The 14,993-nt window shown below is 43.1% G+C and overlaps 2 protein-coding genes across 22 annotated transcripts in view; one reads left to right on the forward strand and one right to left on the reverse strand.

The window, feature by feature from the left end:
• RB1 (RB transcriptional corepressor 1) overlaps positions 1 to 10,751 on the forward strand; it is a 145,224-nt gene extending 134,473 nt beyond the window's left edge. For all 3 annotated transcript variants that reach the window (XM_072783109.1, XM_072783110.1, XM_072783111.1), the window contains 4 exons: positions 3,139 to 3,169; positions 5,461 to 5,603; positions 6,834 to 6,883; positions 8,846 to 10,751. In XM_072783109.1, coding sequence (XP_072639210.1) covers positions 3,139 to 3,169; positions 5,461 to 5,603; positions 6,834 to 6,883; positions 8,846 to 8,919 — 298 coding nt within the window. In that variant the 3' untranslated portion in view covers positions 8,920 to 10,751. The remainder of the gene's footprint in view (positions 1 to 3,138; positions 3,170 to 5,460; positions 5,604 to 6,833; positions 6,884 to 8,845) is intronic.
• RCBTB2 (RCC1 and BTB domain containing protein 2) overlaps positions 10,022 to 14,993 on the reverse strand; it is a 45,681-nt gene continuing 40,709 nt past the window's right edge. For 16 of the 19 annotated variants that reach the window (XM_072783129.1, XM_072783132.1, XM_072783124.1 and 13 more), the window contains 2 exons: positions 13,599 to 13,731; positions 10,022 to 13,144 (listed from right to left, as the gene is read on the reverse strand). The gene's annotated coding sequence lies outside the window, so the exon portion shown is untranslated. The remainder of the gene's footprint in view (positions 13,145 to 13,598; positions 13,732 to 14,993) is intronic. The other 3 variants (XM_072783115.1, XM_072783114.1, XM_072783116.1) reach the window with 3 other exon arrangements.

Here is a 14,993-nt window from a genome sequence, read left to right on the forward strand (position 1 = left end):
CTATGTATCCAGCATATTTAGGTATTCTGCTTAATTAAATATGTATATAGAATGATGGCCACGTACCAAGGAATTGGAGTACAATAAAACATCTAGTTCCATGTGCATATGATCCTATCTTTGTTATGTCAGGCTACTGCTTTTTCAGCATTATTATTAAAAACAAATTATAAGGTTCACTCATGGCAACCACAAACTCAAAACTTATGATATATACACAAAAAATAAAGAGAAAGCCGAACATAGCTCTATAGAAACTCATCAATCACACACACAAAAAAAAGGCAAGAGAAAAGAGGAAAGGAACAGAGAAGAACTACAAAAACAACCTGAAAACAAGGAATAAATGGGATTAAGTACCTATCAATAATAATTTTAAATGTAAGTGGCCTAAATGCTCCAGTCAAAAGATAGAGGGTGGTGAAATGGATAAAAATACAAAACCTTTCTATATGCTGCCTACAGGAGACTCACCTTAGATGTAAAGACACAGACTGAAAGTAAAGGATGAAAAAACACCATGCAAGTGGAAGAAAAGAAAAAAAAAGCCGGGGTAGCAACACTTATATCAGACAAAATAGACTTGAAAGGACTGTAACTAGAGACAAAGAAGGGCATTACATAATGATAAAAGGCGCAATCCAACAAGAGGACTTAACACTTGTGAATATCTAGAGCACCTGAATACATAAGGCATATATTAATGGACATAAAGAGACTGGTAGTAATACAATAATAGTCAGGGACCCTAACACCCTACTTATATCAATGATAGATCATTCGGGCGGGAAATCAATAAGGAAACAGTGTCTTTGAATGACACTTTGGAACAGATGGACATAACAGATATATATATATATAGCACATTCAATCCAAAAACAGCAGTATACACATTATTCTCAAGTGCACATGGGACATCTCCAGAAAGGATCATGAGACCACAAAACAAGTTTCAGTAAATTTAAGATTGAAATCATACCATGCATTTTTTTTTTTTTATCACAGCAGTACGAAACTAGAAATAAATCACAAGAAAAAAACTGTAGAAAAGGGGCAGCCTGGGTGGCTCAGTGGTTTAGCACCACCTTCAGCCCTGGGCATGATCCTGGAGACCCGGGATTGAGTCCCAGGTCAGGCTTCCTGCACAGAGCCTGCTTCTCCCTCTGCCTTCTGTCTGTCTGTCTCTCATGAATAAATAAATAAAATCTTAAAAAAAAAAAAACCCTGTAAAAAAATATGGAGATTAAATAACCTGATACTAAACAACCAACGGGCCAGCAGAGCAATCAGAAACAAAAAATTCATGGAGAGAAATGAAAGTGAAAACAAAATGGTCCAAAACCTTTGGGATGCAGTGAAAGCATTTCTAAGAGTGAAATATATACCAATACAGGCCCATCTCAAGAAACAAGAAAAAGCTCAAATAAACAACATAACCTTACACCTATAGGAACCAGAAAAAGAAAAACAACGCCCAAGTTGAGTAGAAGAAAGGAAATTAAATATCAGAGCAGAAATAAAAACATAAAGACTAAAAAAAGAAAAAAAATAATGAAACCAAGAGCTCGTTCTTTGAAAAGATAAACAAAACTGATTATCCCTTAGTTATCTTGTCAAGAAAAGAAAGAACCTAAATAAATAAAAATCAGAAAGGGAAGAGAAGTGACAACTGACTGTTTCTGCCTCTCTGTGTGTCTCTCATGAATAAGTAAATAAAATATTGAAAAAAATATATGAAACTACTACAAAAAATTGTATACTGACAAATTGGACAACCTAGAAGAAATGGATGAATTCCTAGAAACATTGAATTTTCCAAAACTGAATCAGGAAGAAATAGAAAATCTGAACAGATCAATTTCGATTTCTGGTAGTGAAATTGAATCAGTATGCAAATGACTACCAAAAACTAAATGTCCAGACCAGATGCATTTGCAGCTGAATTCTACCAGACGTTTAAAGAATTAATATCTATTGTCCTTAAAGTATCCCAAAAAACAGAAGAGGAAGGAAAGCTTCCAAATGCATTTATAAGGCCAGCATTACCCTGATACCAAAACCAAGACCCCACAAAAAAAAACTACGGGCCAGTATCCCTGATGAACATGATCCTCGACAAGATATTAGCAAACTGCTTTCAACAATATACCAAAATATTCACTGCAAGCAGGTGGGATTTCTTCCAGGGGTGCAAGGGACAATACGCACAAGGAAATATTATGCAGGCATTAAAAAGTATGAGATCATGCCATTTGAGACAACATGAATGGACCTGGAGGATGTAATGCTGAGTGAAATAAGTCAGAGAAAAACAAATAACATAGGATGTCACTCATAAGTGAAATCTAAAATAAATAAAATAAATCAGAATCAGACCTATAAATGCAAAGAACGAACTGATGGTTGACAGAGGGGAGGGAAGGATGGACACTATGGCGAAGGGGAGCGGGAGAGAGAGGTTTCCCGTTATAGAATGAATAAGTCATGGCAATAAAAGGTACAGCATAATGGGTAGTGATAGCGGTGATAATAGCGATGCTGTACTAGGGATGTACGGTAGCAGATGGTAGTTGCGTACGTGGCGAGCACAGCGTAACGTATAAGCTTGTTGAATCACTATGTTGTACACCTGAAACTAAGGTAATACTGTGTGTCAGCTGTACTCAGATAAAAACAAATGAATATAAATTATATGGTTCAAACAAGTACAAGCAGACTAATACATTTCCAATTCTAGGATATATGCTAAGTAGACTTTACTTATACCATATATCAATAGAGATCTTAATTTAGAGTTCTGATTATTAATACTGTAAGTTTTTGCCAATTTTATGTGAATTTTTAATGAGGAAATGTGAAATTTTAACTGATAATTTACCCATTGATTTATGAAGAATTAAATATGAGTAAACTTAAAATTTTCCTTTAGCTTCCTTAAATGTGGACAGTGGCAGTGTATGTTCTCTCAGACGTGTAGTTCTTTAAAACTCTTAAGAGACCAGCTCAGTGTATGATTTGATTGGCACTAGGGTAGAGCAGACCTTTGACTTGGTATTTCTGGTTCCTCAGAATGATGTATGTTCATCTCTGCACAGTTATATATGATCTTCATTACTAACTTGTATTTTATCTTGACAGAATCTTAGTGTCAATTGGTGAATCATTTGGGGTGAGTATTTTTGTTTTATGAAATAAAAGGACATGCACTGTAACTATAAAAGAAATTACAGATTTCTGTAATTTGAATTGACAAATGCTATTCAAACATCTCAGCAAGGCGTGTTGCATAAAATTTAGAAGACAGAGAAGACTTATTTTCAAATCAGATTTGATTTCAAATTATAATTGGTGAATTTCAAGGTGGTTTTCTAAACATCCTTTGAGATTATATAATACATTACATTTTTTTTTTCCAAGCCATCAGTTCCTTGTCACTTGAGAGCCTCTACATGGGGACACTCATTATTCACAACATGGCCTCTTGCTTCCCTCAGAGCAAGAAGAGAAATAGGGGAAGAGAGAGGTATAGAGCAAAAGAGAAGTCACAGTCTTTTTTATAACTAATATTGGAAGTGATATTCCATCACTTTTATCGTATTTTTGTCAGAAGCAAGGTGACACTAGATCCAGCCCCACACATTCAGGGAAGGGAAGATTATGAGAGTGTAAAACCTAGGAGGTGAGGATTAGCGAGAGCCATTCTAGAGTCTGCCTACCTCACTGCCCCAATATAGCTAGAGAGGGATAATAGTTTGTACACTGAAAGACTGAGTGTTGAAATGTATGTACAAATAGTAAATCCTGTGACATTTAGCTCGAGATAGGCTGCAGGAATCAGGCTTCACAAAGGAGATGTGGGACCATGTAAGTAGGGTTGGATCTGGGAAACATATAGAGTAGTGGTCCTCAAACTTTTCTGCATGCTATAACCTCTAAAAGAATTGAGAAAATATCATATGAACTTACATATTTTAAAGCTGATAATGAAAAATTTTATAAACTTAATACCTAGACAGGATTTAATTTCATATTATTTATGTGCTCTAAATATATTTTTCATCAAAACCTGTTATCATATTTAATTTTTAGAAAGTTACGTCATTTAGGGGCACCTGGGTAGCTCAGTCAGTTGAGCGTTTGACCCTGGATTTCTGCTCAGGTCCTGATCGCAGGTTTTTGAGATCAAGCCCTGCATCAGGCTCCGCACTCAGCATAGAGTCTGCTTGAGATTTTTCTCTCTCCCTCTTCTTTGCCCCTCCCACTGCTCATGAGCGCACACATTTTCTCTCTAAAATAAATAAATAAAGTATTTTTTAAAAAGATTATTACATCATTTAATTTTAGAAAAGAAAGCTTAATTAGCAAAGCTAAATATCACTGCTTAATCAGTCAAATCAGACTTAATTTCTACTGACAATCTGGCTTCATTTTTTAGTTCAGATGAACATGTTCATACACATCCCTGAAGTTATCCCCTCACTCTAGTTCTAAAGTAGACAAGTAAGAAATAGCATTTTTCCATGTGTTTGTCCCTTAGATAAAATAAGGTATTATGTCTTCTTTGGTGTTTATTACGAAAGCTTTCTTTACTCTGCTGTGACGAGGTTCTCCCTCAAGAGGTACAGATCTCAGGTCATCTCTATTAATAGTGAATGGACTCAGAGTCTTTTGATATTTGCTTTTTTATTTAAAAAACTTTGAATTAGCATTTAAATGAATACTATATCAGTAATGGTTTAAAATATATAAAGTAGGGCAGCCCATGTGGCTCAGCGGTTTAGCACCGCCTTCAGTCGGGGGCATGATCCTAGAGACCCGGGATCGAGTCCCATGTCGGGCTCCCTGCGTGAAGCCTACTTCTCCCTCTGCCTGTGTCTTGGCCTCTCTCTCTCTTTCTCTCTCTGTGTCTCTCATGAATAAATAAATAAATAATCTTAAATATATATATATATATGTATATGTATATGTATAAACTATATGACTTGTCAACATAATATCCAAAGTGAGTCCAAAATTATTACTGCCTAGACATTTCACTTCCTATTAGATTCTTGTGATAGTCTCTCTGATTATGCCCACAAAGAAAACCAAACAAAACCTACAGTGTTCCAGAAAGCCAATCCAACTTTACATGCTTCTGAGAAGCAGCCCTGGTTTTGTGTGTAGGTGAGTTCCAAAAACAAGAAACCAGGGTTTTCAGAGTATTAGAGTTGTTGGAGGAAGTGGAGGAGCCTCATAGGGAGAGTCTGGGGGATATTTAATTGGGGCAGAGTTAGGTGTAGTTACACTGATTCTAAGATTTTTTCATCTCATTTGGTACAATAAAGCAATTAAAATGCAGATATTACCTCTGCCTGATTTTTGATACCCCTTAAACCAATAATTTTAAAAGGTTGCTAACTAAAATTAAAAGGTTGCTGGCATTCAGGGATTTCAAATAAAGAATTCTGTAATTCGTAGACTTCTGAGAAGTTCCAGAAAATAAATCAGATGGTGTGTAACAGCGACCGTGTGCTCAAAAGAAGTGCTGAAGGCAGCAACCCTCCTAAACCATTGAAAAAACTACGCTTTGATATCGAAGGATCAGATGAAGCAGATGGAAGGTAGGAACAGTTGTAGAATATTTTTTGACGTAGTTTTGGAATCTAGGTGAGGTTTGGTGGGGTGAGGTCCGGAGCCGATGACCAAGGAAGAATTCTTGAGACATCTTTGGTGCAGAATGGTGGTTTCATTAAAGCCTGGGGACAGGACCCGTGGGCAGGAAGTGCGCTGCCCCAGGCCTGGGAGGGGAGGCTGATTATATACCTGGGAGTTGGGAGGGGCTCTTGTTGGGAAAATGTCGCTGATTACCATCTAATAAAACCCGAGGCACGAGACCCTTCATATGTGTATCATGGGCCTTCGTCTTGGCGATGATCGCCAACACATATTTTGAGGGTTTAGAGATAAAGGAAATTTCTAGAGGAGTTTTTATCCATTAAAGTAGACTCAACGGGATCCTGGGGGTCGGGCTAAGATTGCCTTCTGCCCTGAGCAAAGTGTGAACATGGAGGCGGTTGAGTCCGAAGAGGAAGGTCCCTCTGCCTGGTTCAGGGACTTGTCAGTGTGCCGCCCCGGGCTTGCGCTTTGTCCTCTGTTCCCCCATCACTTTTCAGTAGCTGAGCCAGTCATATGGCGAACCCAGAGTGCCAGCTTCGCTCACCCTTTTATACCAATTTTATTTGGAAATTGTGAAGATTGCTCAAAAAATAGAATGAATCCCAAGGTTAAAACCATATAAATTATATATTATCTACTGAAGTTCATTGAATATATCAGATATTAACAATCTGATCTTTCAATAATCTTTTTCACAAAGCCATTGATAAAATTTTGTTATGATTAACCTGAGATTTTCAAATGCTTACTCTTGAAAAATATTAACTTTGTTAGAATCACTGACAAGATACAAAAGATTAGGGATCCCTGGGTGGTGCAGCGGTTTAGTGCCTGCCTTTGGCCCAGGGCGCGATCCTGGAGACCCGGGATCGAATCCCACGTCGGGCTCCCGGTGCATGGAGCCTGCTTCTCCCTCTGCCTGTGTCTCTGCCTCTCTCTCTCTCTCTCTCTCTCTCTCTCTCTCTGTGCCTATCATAAATAAATTTAAAAAAATTTTTTTAAAAAAAGATTATAAATTTGTGATGGTTTATATTTTAGATGGTCTATAAACTTTTGAAAGTAAAAAGTTACTAAAATAAGAGTATAAGTCATTAAAACCACCATAGTTACTGAAAATTTGAGTTTTCCATTTATACATATACATATGAAATATTTTCCCTTTCTTAAATCTGCAGTAAACATCTCCCAGGGGAGTCTAAATTTCAACAGAAACTGGCAGAAATGAGTAAGTACTTATCATTTCACCCTATGGAAATGAAACTATTGTTTATATTGCAAAAAGCCTTTCCATGTTTTAAAGGAATAAGTACATGTAATTCCCTAAATTAGCACTCTTGCTTATGCACTTAAAATGTAATCCAATCAAGAATGTACTGTTTTCCCATAGACCTTTGTGGGTTAAATGTGTGATGCAAAATAAAGATGTTTGCCCTTTCTAAAATCTTTAGTGCAGGAATACCAAGAAGTAAAACCACATCTTCAACGTGAACGGCTGTGGTTAGAAGTACCTCAGGAGAGCAAAACTGTAATGAGGAACCCATAAGAGTTCTGTAAGAGGAACTCCTTGGAGATTGGGAAACGTCTTATAAAATTAGCATATAGGAACCTCGTCACCCTTATCTGAAGAATAATTTCTATTCCATTATTGAACTTCTCTAATTTGCAGTTTTTAAAACCATGTCAAACAAAAGTTTTCCATTACTGGAAATCAGAATTTTGACAAAGAGCACCAGGTCATTTTCCACGTTATGCAGAGTGACATAAGTTTGGGATGTTAAGGCAAATGTTAAGCTCCTCCAAGACTGTACAAGGTCAACCCAAGTCTAATAGATGGAAAGTACATGAAGAAGACACGTTCTGGCCGGGTTTTCCCTAAGGAAGGAGCTGTGGTAGTGCGGGTGACACTTCCCGACCCACTGACAGGAAGAATGGCTGGTACTGGGAAAGAAGACAGATATTTCGGAGATAATAAGTATTAAAACTATGTTTTCTAGGGCCTAGGACGACATATCAGTTGATATGTGACTTTTAAAAGGGGGCTTCTCTAACATGTGCCTGTAAATACAAATATAAAGTTTTTAAAAGAATGCTTTGATTTTTTTTAAGACTCTTATCTTTCTAGGTATGTTCTTTTGAAGAGAACAGTTAAAACTCAATATGCCAAGAGTTTAAATTCCTTGGTTATAAACGAATCTTTGTTTTGGATTTTACCTTGGCTGATAGACTCCCTTTATTTTAAATTAGTTCTGGCATTTCCACTCAGTACGTGAAAATAGACACAAATCTTATGACCAAAATGATGCTCTGAAAACATTTGGAAGCATTTGAAGCTCACAAATATGCATTTCCAAAGGAGCAGAAAGCTGTAAAAAATATGTCTATTTTCTTAGAGAAGAGTTCAGTTGCGTCATCCCATATTCTGCAGTGGCACGCTCAGCATGCTGGTGAGTTCCCGATGCCAGGCTAGGAGCTTTTCAGGTTCCCTCAGAGAATTCTTAGCAATCCAAAAAAGACCGTCACATGGAAAAGACCGTCACACGGGCGAGCTGGCACGGGGCGGGGGGCGGGGGGGGGTGCACACTTAGTATTTTCCTTCTCTTCCAAGTGTGACTTGGTGCTTCTTTGAAATGAAGAGCTTCTGCCCACCACTAAAACCGAGTTAAGGATTTTAAAATAAGTTTAAGGAAGTTCTCTGGGTTTGTCTGTGTTGTAATTAATACCGTACTTTTAAAATGTTCATGTCGAAATTAAATGAGCTGTGTGTCCCCAAGCACCAGGGAAGATTGCTTGCTTTGTGAAGAGCCTTCTGCTCGGCCACCGGGCCAGACCCAGCCTCCTGATGTCTGCAGAGCTGGGCACACCTCGGAGGGTCCGAGGCCGTCTTTTACGTAGAGAAGAACACATTAGAATCCCCGTTTTTATCTCCTTTTTCATGTTTGTTTGGGTTGACCATGTTTTATTATTTCTACACAAGCATACCTGGTATACTTTATACATGCATAATTAGGTGGTACATGCTTGGGAAAAAAAATTACACGATAAAAAATTTGGAAGCCACTGCTTTGGCAGGCCCTGAGCTCCATCGACTTGGCACGAGCGTAACGTGTATGGCAGCCCTTACGCACCGCACCTAGCGCCATCAGTGCTACTAACCTCTCTTCATCCTCTTTCCTCTAACATCTTCCAGCATCCACCCGAACGCGAATGCAGAAGCAAAAACTGAATGATAGCATGGATACATCAAACAGAGAAGAGAAATGAGGGTCCCGGACCTGTGTGGGCACCGCGTCCGCCTCTGGCCTCATGGTCTCGCACAGATCACACCGTGCGACTCTCCCAGTTCTGTTTACGGCCACACTGAGTACCTGTCTTCGGCTCTTCTGACGGATGTCAAGTGTGCCCAGGGGCTTGCGTGTGGTGTGCGTGCAGGGGATTCCTAAGCCATTTGCAATGGCTTGTAGTAAGTAGAATATACATTGTTATTGCACAAGATTGAGAATCTTGTGTAAATACCGCCATTTAAAAAGTTGTAGTGAATGTTTCCATTTCCAAAGTATAATTGCTCTGCTCTACACACGGGGAGGATGCCCTGGGATGGCAGTCCGAACAACCCAGGCCTATTTGAGTACTTTGTCTTTTCTTGTGGCATATATGTGATGTTTGCTATTATTTTTATTAATTTATATTTATATATTTTTTAATTTAACATGAACGCCCTTAGAATATGTGTCCTGCCTTCCAAATGCAATTTGGCTGACTACTCCCCCTTTGCCCAAATGATCCCGAACTTCTCTGCTAAAACAGATATTAGAAACTAGAAAAAAAAAATCACTAATTTTTACACATTAGATTTTAGTTTACTAACGGAATCTGATGTACTGTGTTGCTTGTTTTATAAATTTTAGTTTTTAAATACAAGCAGAAAAACAAAGTGTAAACAAATGATGTTGTCATACTACTGATACAGATTTCATACCTCAGGACTTGTAAGAATTTATTGATCCTTTTCTCCATCCAACTCATGCTTTAAAATAGTACTCTTGGCTTTTATGCCATTCAGATCACTGAATTCATGAAGTACCCATCTAGTACCTGGAAAATCAGGTGTTCAGTTAGAGCTGCGCTGTAGAGGACCCTCAGACAGTATATTCCAAGTGCACTTTCTAATATTTCTGGGTCCTGAAGAATCAAGATATAAAATAACTTTATTCCACAAACAGACTGTTAACTATCGGAGCCTTAATTTTTCTCTTCGAGGTTTGTGTAATTGCATCTCAGCAATTATTCTGCTCTCCTAAATTTGGGAAGGGATGTGTTTTCTCTGGAATTGTACATGTCTTCCATGTATCTCTGGAACTGGCAATTGTTTTTTTTTTTTTTTTTTTTTTTAAGTCAGTATGGTCTAACACTGGCATATTCAAAGCCACATCGTTTCTATTCCAAAATTGCAAGTAGTCAAAGGTCTTTGGGTTAGGCACTCATGTTTCTGATTTTTTGCAAAAGCCTCAAGTGAAAACAGCTGTTTTAGAAAAAGAGGCGCTTCCCCCCCACCCCGACACCTAAAGGTGTATTTAAACTATCTTGTGTGATTAACTTATTTAGAGATGGTATAATTTAAAATAGGTGATATTTAAGGTAGCATCAGCTAGCTTTTAGGAAAATCACTTTGTCTAAACTCAGAGTTCTTTTTAAAAAGAAATCTGGTCTTACTTGTTAGAAAATGAAATTTTATTTTGCGCTCAGTTAAGTTTCAAACTTATTTTTGGCAGTTATCTTGATAACAAAGGCACTAGGAAGCTTTCTCCCATTTCCTCATTAATTTCTGCATGAATATCATACAAATCAGTTAGCTTTTAGGTCAAGGGCTACCATATTTCTGGATCTTTTGCTAATAAGAGTTCATATTAGAGTTAGTGCCAGAATTTTAGGAACTTCAGAGATTGTGTATTAAGATTTCTTAAATAATTATCTTCAGATAATGCTTTATTGCTTTTTGTATTGGTTAAAACTGTACATTTAAAATTGCTATGTTACTATTTTCTACAATTAATAGTTTGTCTATTTTAAAATAAATTAGTTGTTAAGAGTCTTAATGGTCTGATGTATTCTTTGTATCAAGTGCACTAATGTTCTCTTCTGTATCCAAGTTCTCTCCTGGTGTTTCATCGTTGTTATTGTTATTATTATTTTTAAGATTTTATTTATTTGACACAGAGAGCACACAAGCAGAGGGAGCTGTAGGCAGGGGGAGAGGGAGATGCAGGCTCCCCACTGAGCGGGGAGCCCGATGTGGGGGCTCCATCCCAGGACCCGGGGATCCTGACCTGAGCCGAAGGCAGACATCTAACCAAGAGCCACCCAGGGGCCCGTCTCATCCATTCTTAGCCTTTAATTGGCTTCATATGCTGATGGTCCCCAAATTGATTTCCCCATCCTGACCTCCCTCATGGAGGTCCAAGCCCTCAGAGCCAGTAGAACTCTTGACTCTCACTCCCTTCCCCCACTCCCTGAATTCGCAAAATAGAAACCAAAATCAGGCCAAGCACCTTGTTTCTACCCCAGTCTTTCCCCATTTTACTAAACACTTACTGGTCAAGCCAAACTCCTCAGAGCCATTTATCCGCTTTTCTTGAGAGCGCTGTTTAGACTCCTCACTAGTCTCCGTGATCCCTCCCTTTCCTCCCCACCTTTGAACATACAAGCAAGAATGATTCCTTCAAAACAGAAATCGATCCCCACTGCTCCTCGGGGTGGGTGTGGGGCACCTCGCGGGCCTGGGAAGGGGCCCTGTGCGCCTCGCCTTCCCTCCCAGCTCCTTGCCCCTGCCCCCTGGGCTTCAGCCCACTGCCCTCTCTCCCTCCTGCCAGGCCTGGCCCCCCTCCCGCTCTCAACTTGCTCTGACGCCTTCTGTCTGGAGAGCTCTTCTGGAATTTTGCCTGGCTGGTTCCTTCCCGTCCCGGGGCCCATCCGCTCAGAGGCCTGCCTTGACCACACGCCGCCGGCCTTCCCGGGCACTACTCTCCTTCAGGAGCGGAGGGCGGGCCTCTGCCAGCCTCCCTCCCCAGGTGGGCGCGTCAGTTGGCTGCTCTCACGGCTCTGGCACCTGGAGGAGGCTGTTTTCAAAACCAGAGTGGACTTTGCGTGTTTTCCCAAGTATATGGAGACAAAAATCATATTCTCTTCCTCTTTTCATTTGTCCTGTACTGAGTGCCTCCCACTGCCGGGCGCGGTTCTAAGTCGGGGTGCAGCAGGGGTTGGATGAGGCCAAGGTCCCCATCTCTGCGGAGCCTGCCGCGTAGGGAAGAAAGCAAGGAAGAAACCAGGAGCCCACAGGGCGTCAGGCGAGGGGACGTGGCGAGGACCCGGGAGGTGCGCCGGGGTCAGGAGGGGCTCCCAGGGGTCTCTGAGCCAAGCCTGGAAAGAGGCAAGGAAGCAGGGCAAGCCATGGAGGGAGGCGGCGGGCAGAGCAGAAGAGCCCGACGGGCCGGGGGCCGCAGGGGCTGCAGGAGCCACAGGGCGTCAGGAGCGTGAGAAGCAAGAGTCTCCCTTCATCTAATGCAGAGTCTGTATTAAAGGCTTTTCCTCAAAAAAAAAAAAAAAAAAAATAAGATAAAGGCTTTTCCTCCCAAGCATCCTATATATATACATAGAGAAATATGTGAGATACACATACACGTATCTCACAGGTCCACAGTCTTTTATCTGCGATTCTGAAATCCCAAAGGCTTAAAACCCCAAGTGGTCTGTGTGTTTGGTGACAAAAGTCACGTGGCATCTAGAGTGTATCTAAACTGACTTGCGCTATTTACAACCTGCATCCCATTTAGTAGGAATATTGTTTCCCTACAAAAATATTAATACATTGGTTTTGGGGATGGAACCGAGGTACCCTATGGTATACGTACCTACCGTGTGTGCTAAACCCCAGAAAAAGTAGGTGGTGTATCTGGCACCGAGGGTTTCAGGTAAGGTATTACCTTGAACTTCGGTAATAACGATCGCTCAGCAACAGGGTGGAAAGTGAAATCGTCTCCTAAAACAGCAGCATATTCATTCCTAAAGGAAGCAAGGCAAAGGGCTGGGAGCAGGACAAGCAGAAGGCAGACGTCAGCGGTCAGCGTGCATGTGGGATGGGGACCTTGGGGCAGAACCGAGCAGCCCTGGGGACGCTGGAGGATGTCAGTCTGCGTGACAGTGGCCACTTCCAGAGACTCCGTATTCCGGTGGTCAAAGCTCTTACAGTCAGAAGAACTGTTCAGGTTCCTTTATTCGCGTTCTTCTCCTTACAGTTTTCAGGTGCGGGTGGTGGGGAGGGAGACCCCACGGACTGGCTCTGTCACTATCTGGGTGACTTCAGGGAGACCCGCCCGTCAAAGCAGATTGTCGTCCCTCACTTGTGGGCTAGTGTGCACGGCGTCAGTAAGGCTTCATTCGGTAGAATGTTCCTTTGGACACGTGTATTCTGCAGGACAGCAGGAAGCCCTGCCTGTAGGAATACCAAGTTTCCACCACCAGTGAGCACCTTACTAGAAATGTAACCTGGTTATACTGTGTAATGTCCCAGCGCAGTGAAAACCACCTTTTTATTTTTAAATGCATTTTTTAAAAAGATTTTACTTATTTATTCATGATAGAGAGAGAGGCAGAGACACAGGCCGAGGGAGAAGCAGGCTCCCGGCGAGGAGCCCGATGCAGGACTCGATCCCGAGACCCTGGAGTCACGACCCGAGCCAAAAACATGCTCAACCACGGAGCCACCCAGGGATCCCCGAAAACAACCTCTTTTAACATGAGGCTGGATACTCTTGGAAACCTTTTTCCGCGTTATTTTAGGAGAGTCTCCGCACGGGCATGGACAGGTGAGGTGGTGAGCGTGAAAGGTCAGTTGATCCCACAGACCAACATCGCTTATTTCCTCAGCAGAAAGTACGTGATTTTACCTGAATTAGTGAGACAGAATGGGTATGGCTCCTGTCTTTGCGTCGTGGCGAAGACTCAGAAATAACAGGTACGGGTTCTCCTTTTGCTCTGCCGTTTGTTTCCCCGTCCGTTGTAATAACAGCATGAAGAGGGCTAATGAGACAAACGCCAAACGCCAGACAGGACCGTGCAGTTTGTCACGGTTCCCGCTTCCTTAGCCCGGGCCGGGGATCCCCGCCTCTGAGTAACGCCCTGGCAGGGCCTTGAAGGCCGAGCCGAGGACACGGGTTCACCTTCCCCAAGTGCCCCCTCACAAGCCTGTCCGCAGCCGGCGTGGCTGTGCCGCCCTGACGCCGCCCTGGGGGAGGGGGGAGGGGGCCGCGCCCCTGGCCGCCCGTGAGCACAGGAGGGACTTGGGGACCAGCATCCCCGCTGACCTGGAGGGAGACGAAGGCCTCCTCCGTCCGCTGCAGGGTCGTGATGCTAGAGCACCTGCCCCCACGTCCCTAACTTGGAGCAGCGAGGCTGCCGGGACTCTACAAACGCTGCTAGGGTTGTGACCCCTCCCCAGGAGGGTGCGAGCGGTTCTCTTCAGGGGCGCCCCCCCCCACCCCGGGAGCTCTTTCTCCCCGGGACGCCCAGGCCTTGAGGGTCACAGCGCGACTCCCCTACTCGGCCAAACAGCGCAGTTCCCTGGGGAGCTTTCTAAACGTCTTGGATCCGAATCCTTAAACCTGTTTTCCGCGGGAGTTGCACAGGTGCTGCTGCTGGCCAGATGCCACGGAGCGAGACGGAGCAGCGCAAACCCGCACTAGCGAAGCTGAGGAAATCTAAAACAATCCACCCAACCCTCAACATCCGTCCTCTGGCAGCGGGGCTACCCCCCGGCCCCCGCGCAGTTCAGCGACGGGCAGGCCGTTTCCCCTGCCTGTTTCCTTTCAGTGTTCCGACAGGAGAGGATGTCGCGGAACAAAGAGGCATCTAGAAGCTTCTCAAGAGCCGGCAGAAATGGGCAGGAAAGGAAGAGGTGGTTTGGGGAGACGTCACGAAGGCGCCGGTGAGCACCAGCCAGCACGAGGAGGAGGGAGGAGCCAGCAGTGCAGGGGAGGAGGGGGAGGGGGAGGAGGGCGGAGCCAGCCGCGCAGGGGAGGAGGAGGAGGAGGAGGAGGAGGAGGAGGAGGAGGGCGGAGCCAGCAGGGGAGGAGGAGGGAGGAGGAGGGAGGAGGAGGGCGGCCAGCAGCGCAGGGGAGGAGAAGGAGGGAGGAGGGCGGAGCCAGCAGGGGAGGAGGAGGAGGGAGGAGGAGGGCGGAGCCAGCCACGCAGGGGAGGAGGGGGAGGGGGAGGAGGAGGAAGGAGGAGGGAGGAGGAGGGCGGCCAGCAGCGCAGGGGAGGAGGAGGAGGGAGGAGGAGGGCGG

Source organism: Canis lupus, chromosome 17, assembly GCF_048164855.1.
Source record: "Canis lupus baileyi chromosome 17, mCanLup2.hap1, whole genome shotgun sequence".
Taxonomy (NCBI): domain Eukaryota; kingdom Metazoa; phylum Chordata; class Mammalia; order Carnivora; family Canidae; genus Canis; species Canis lupus.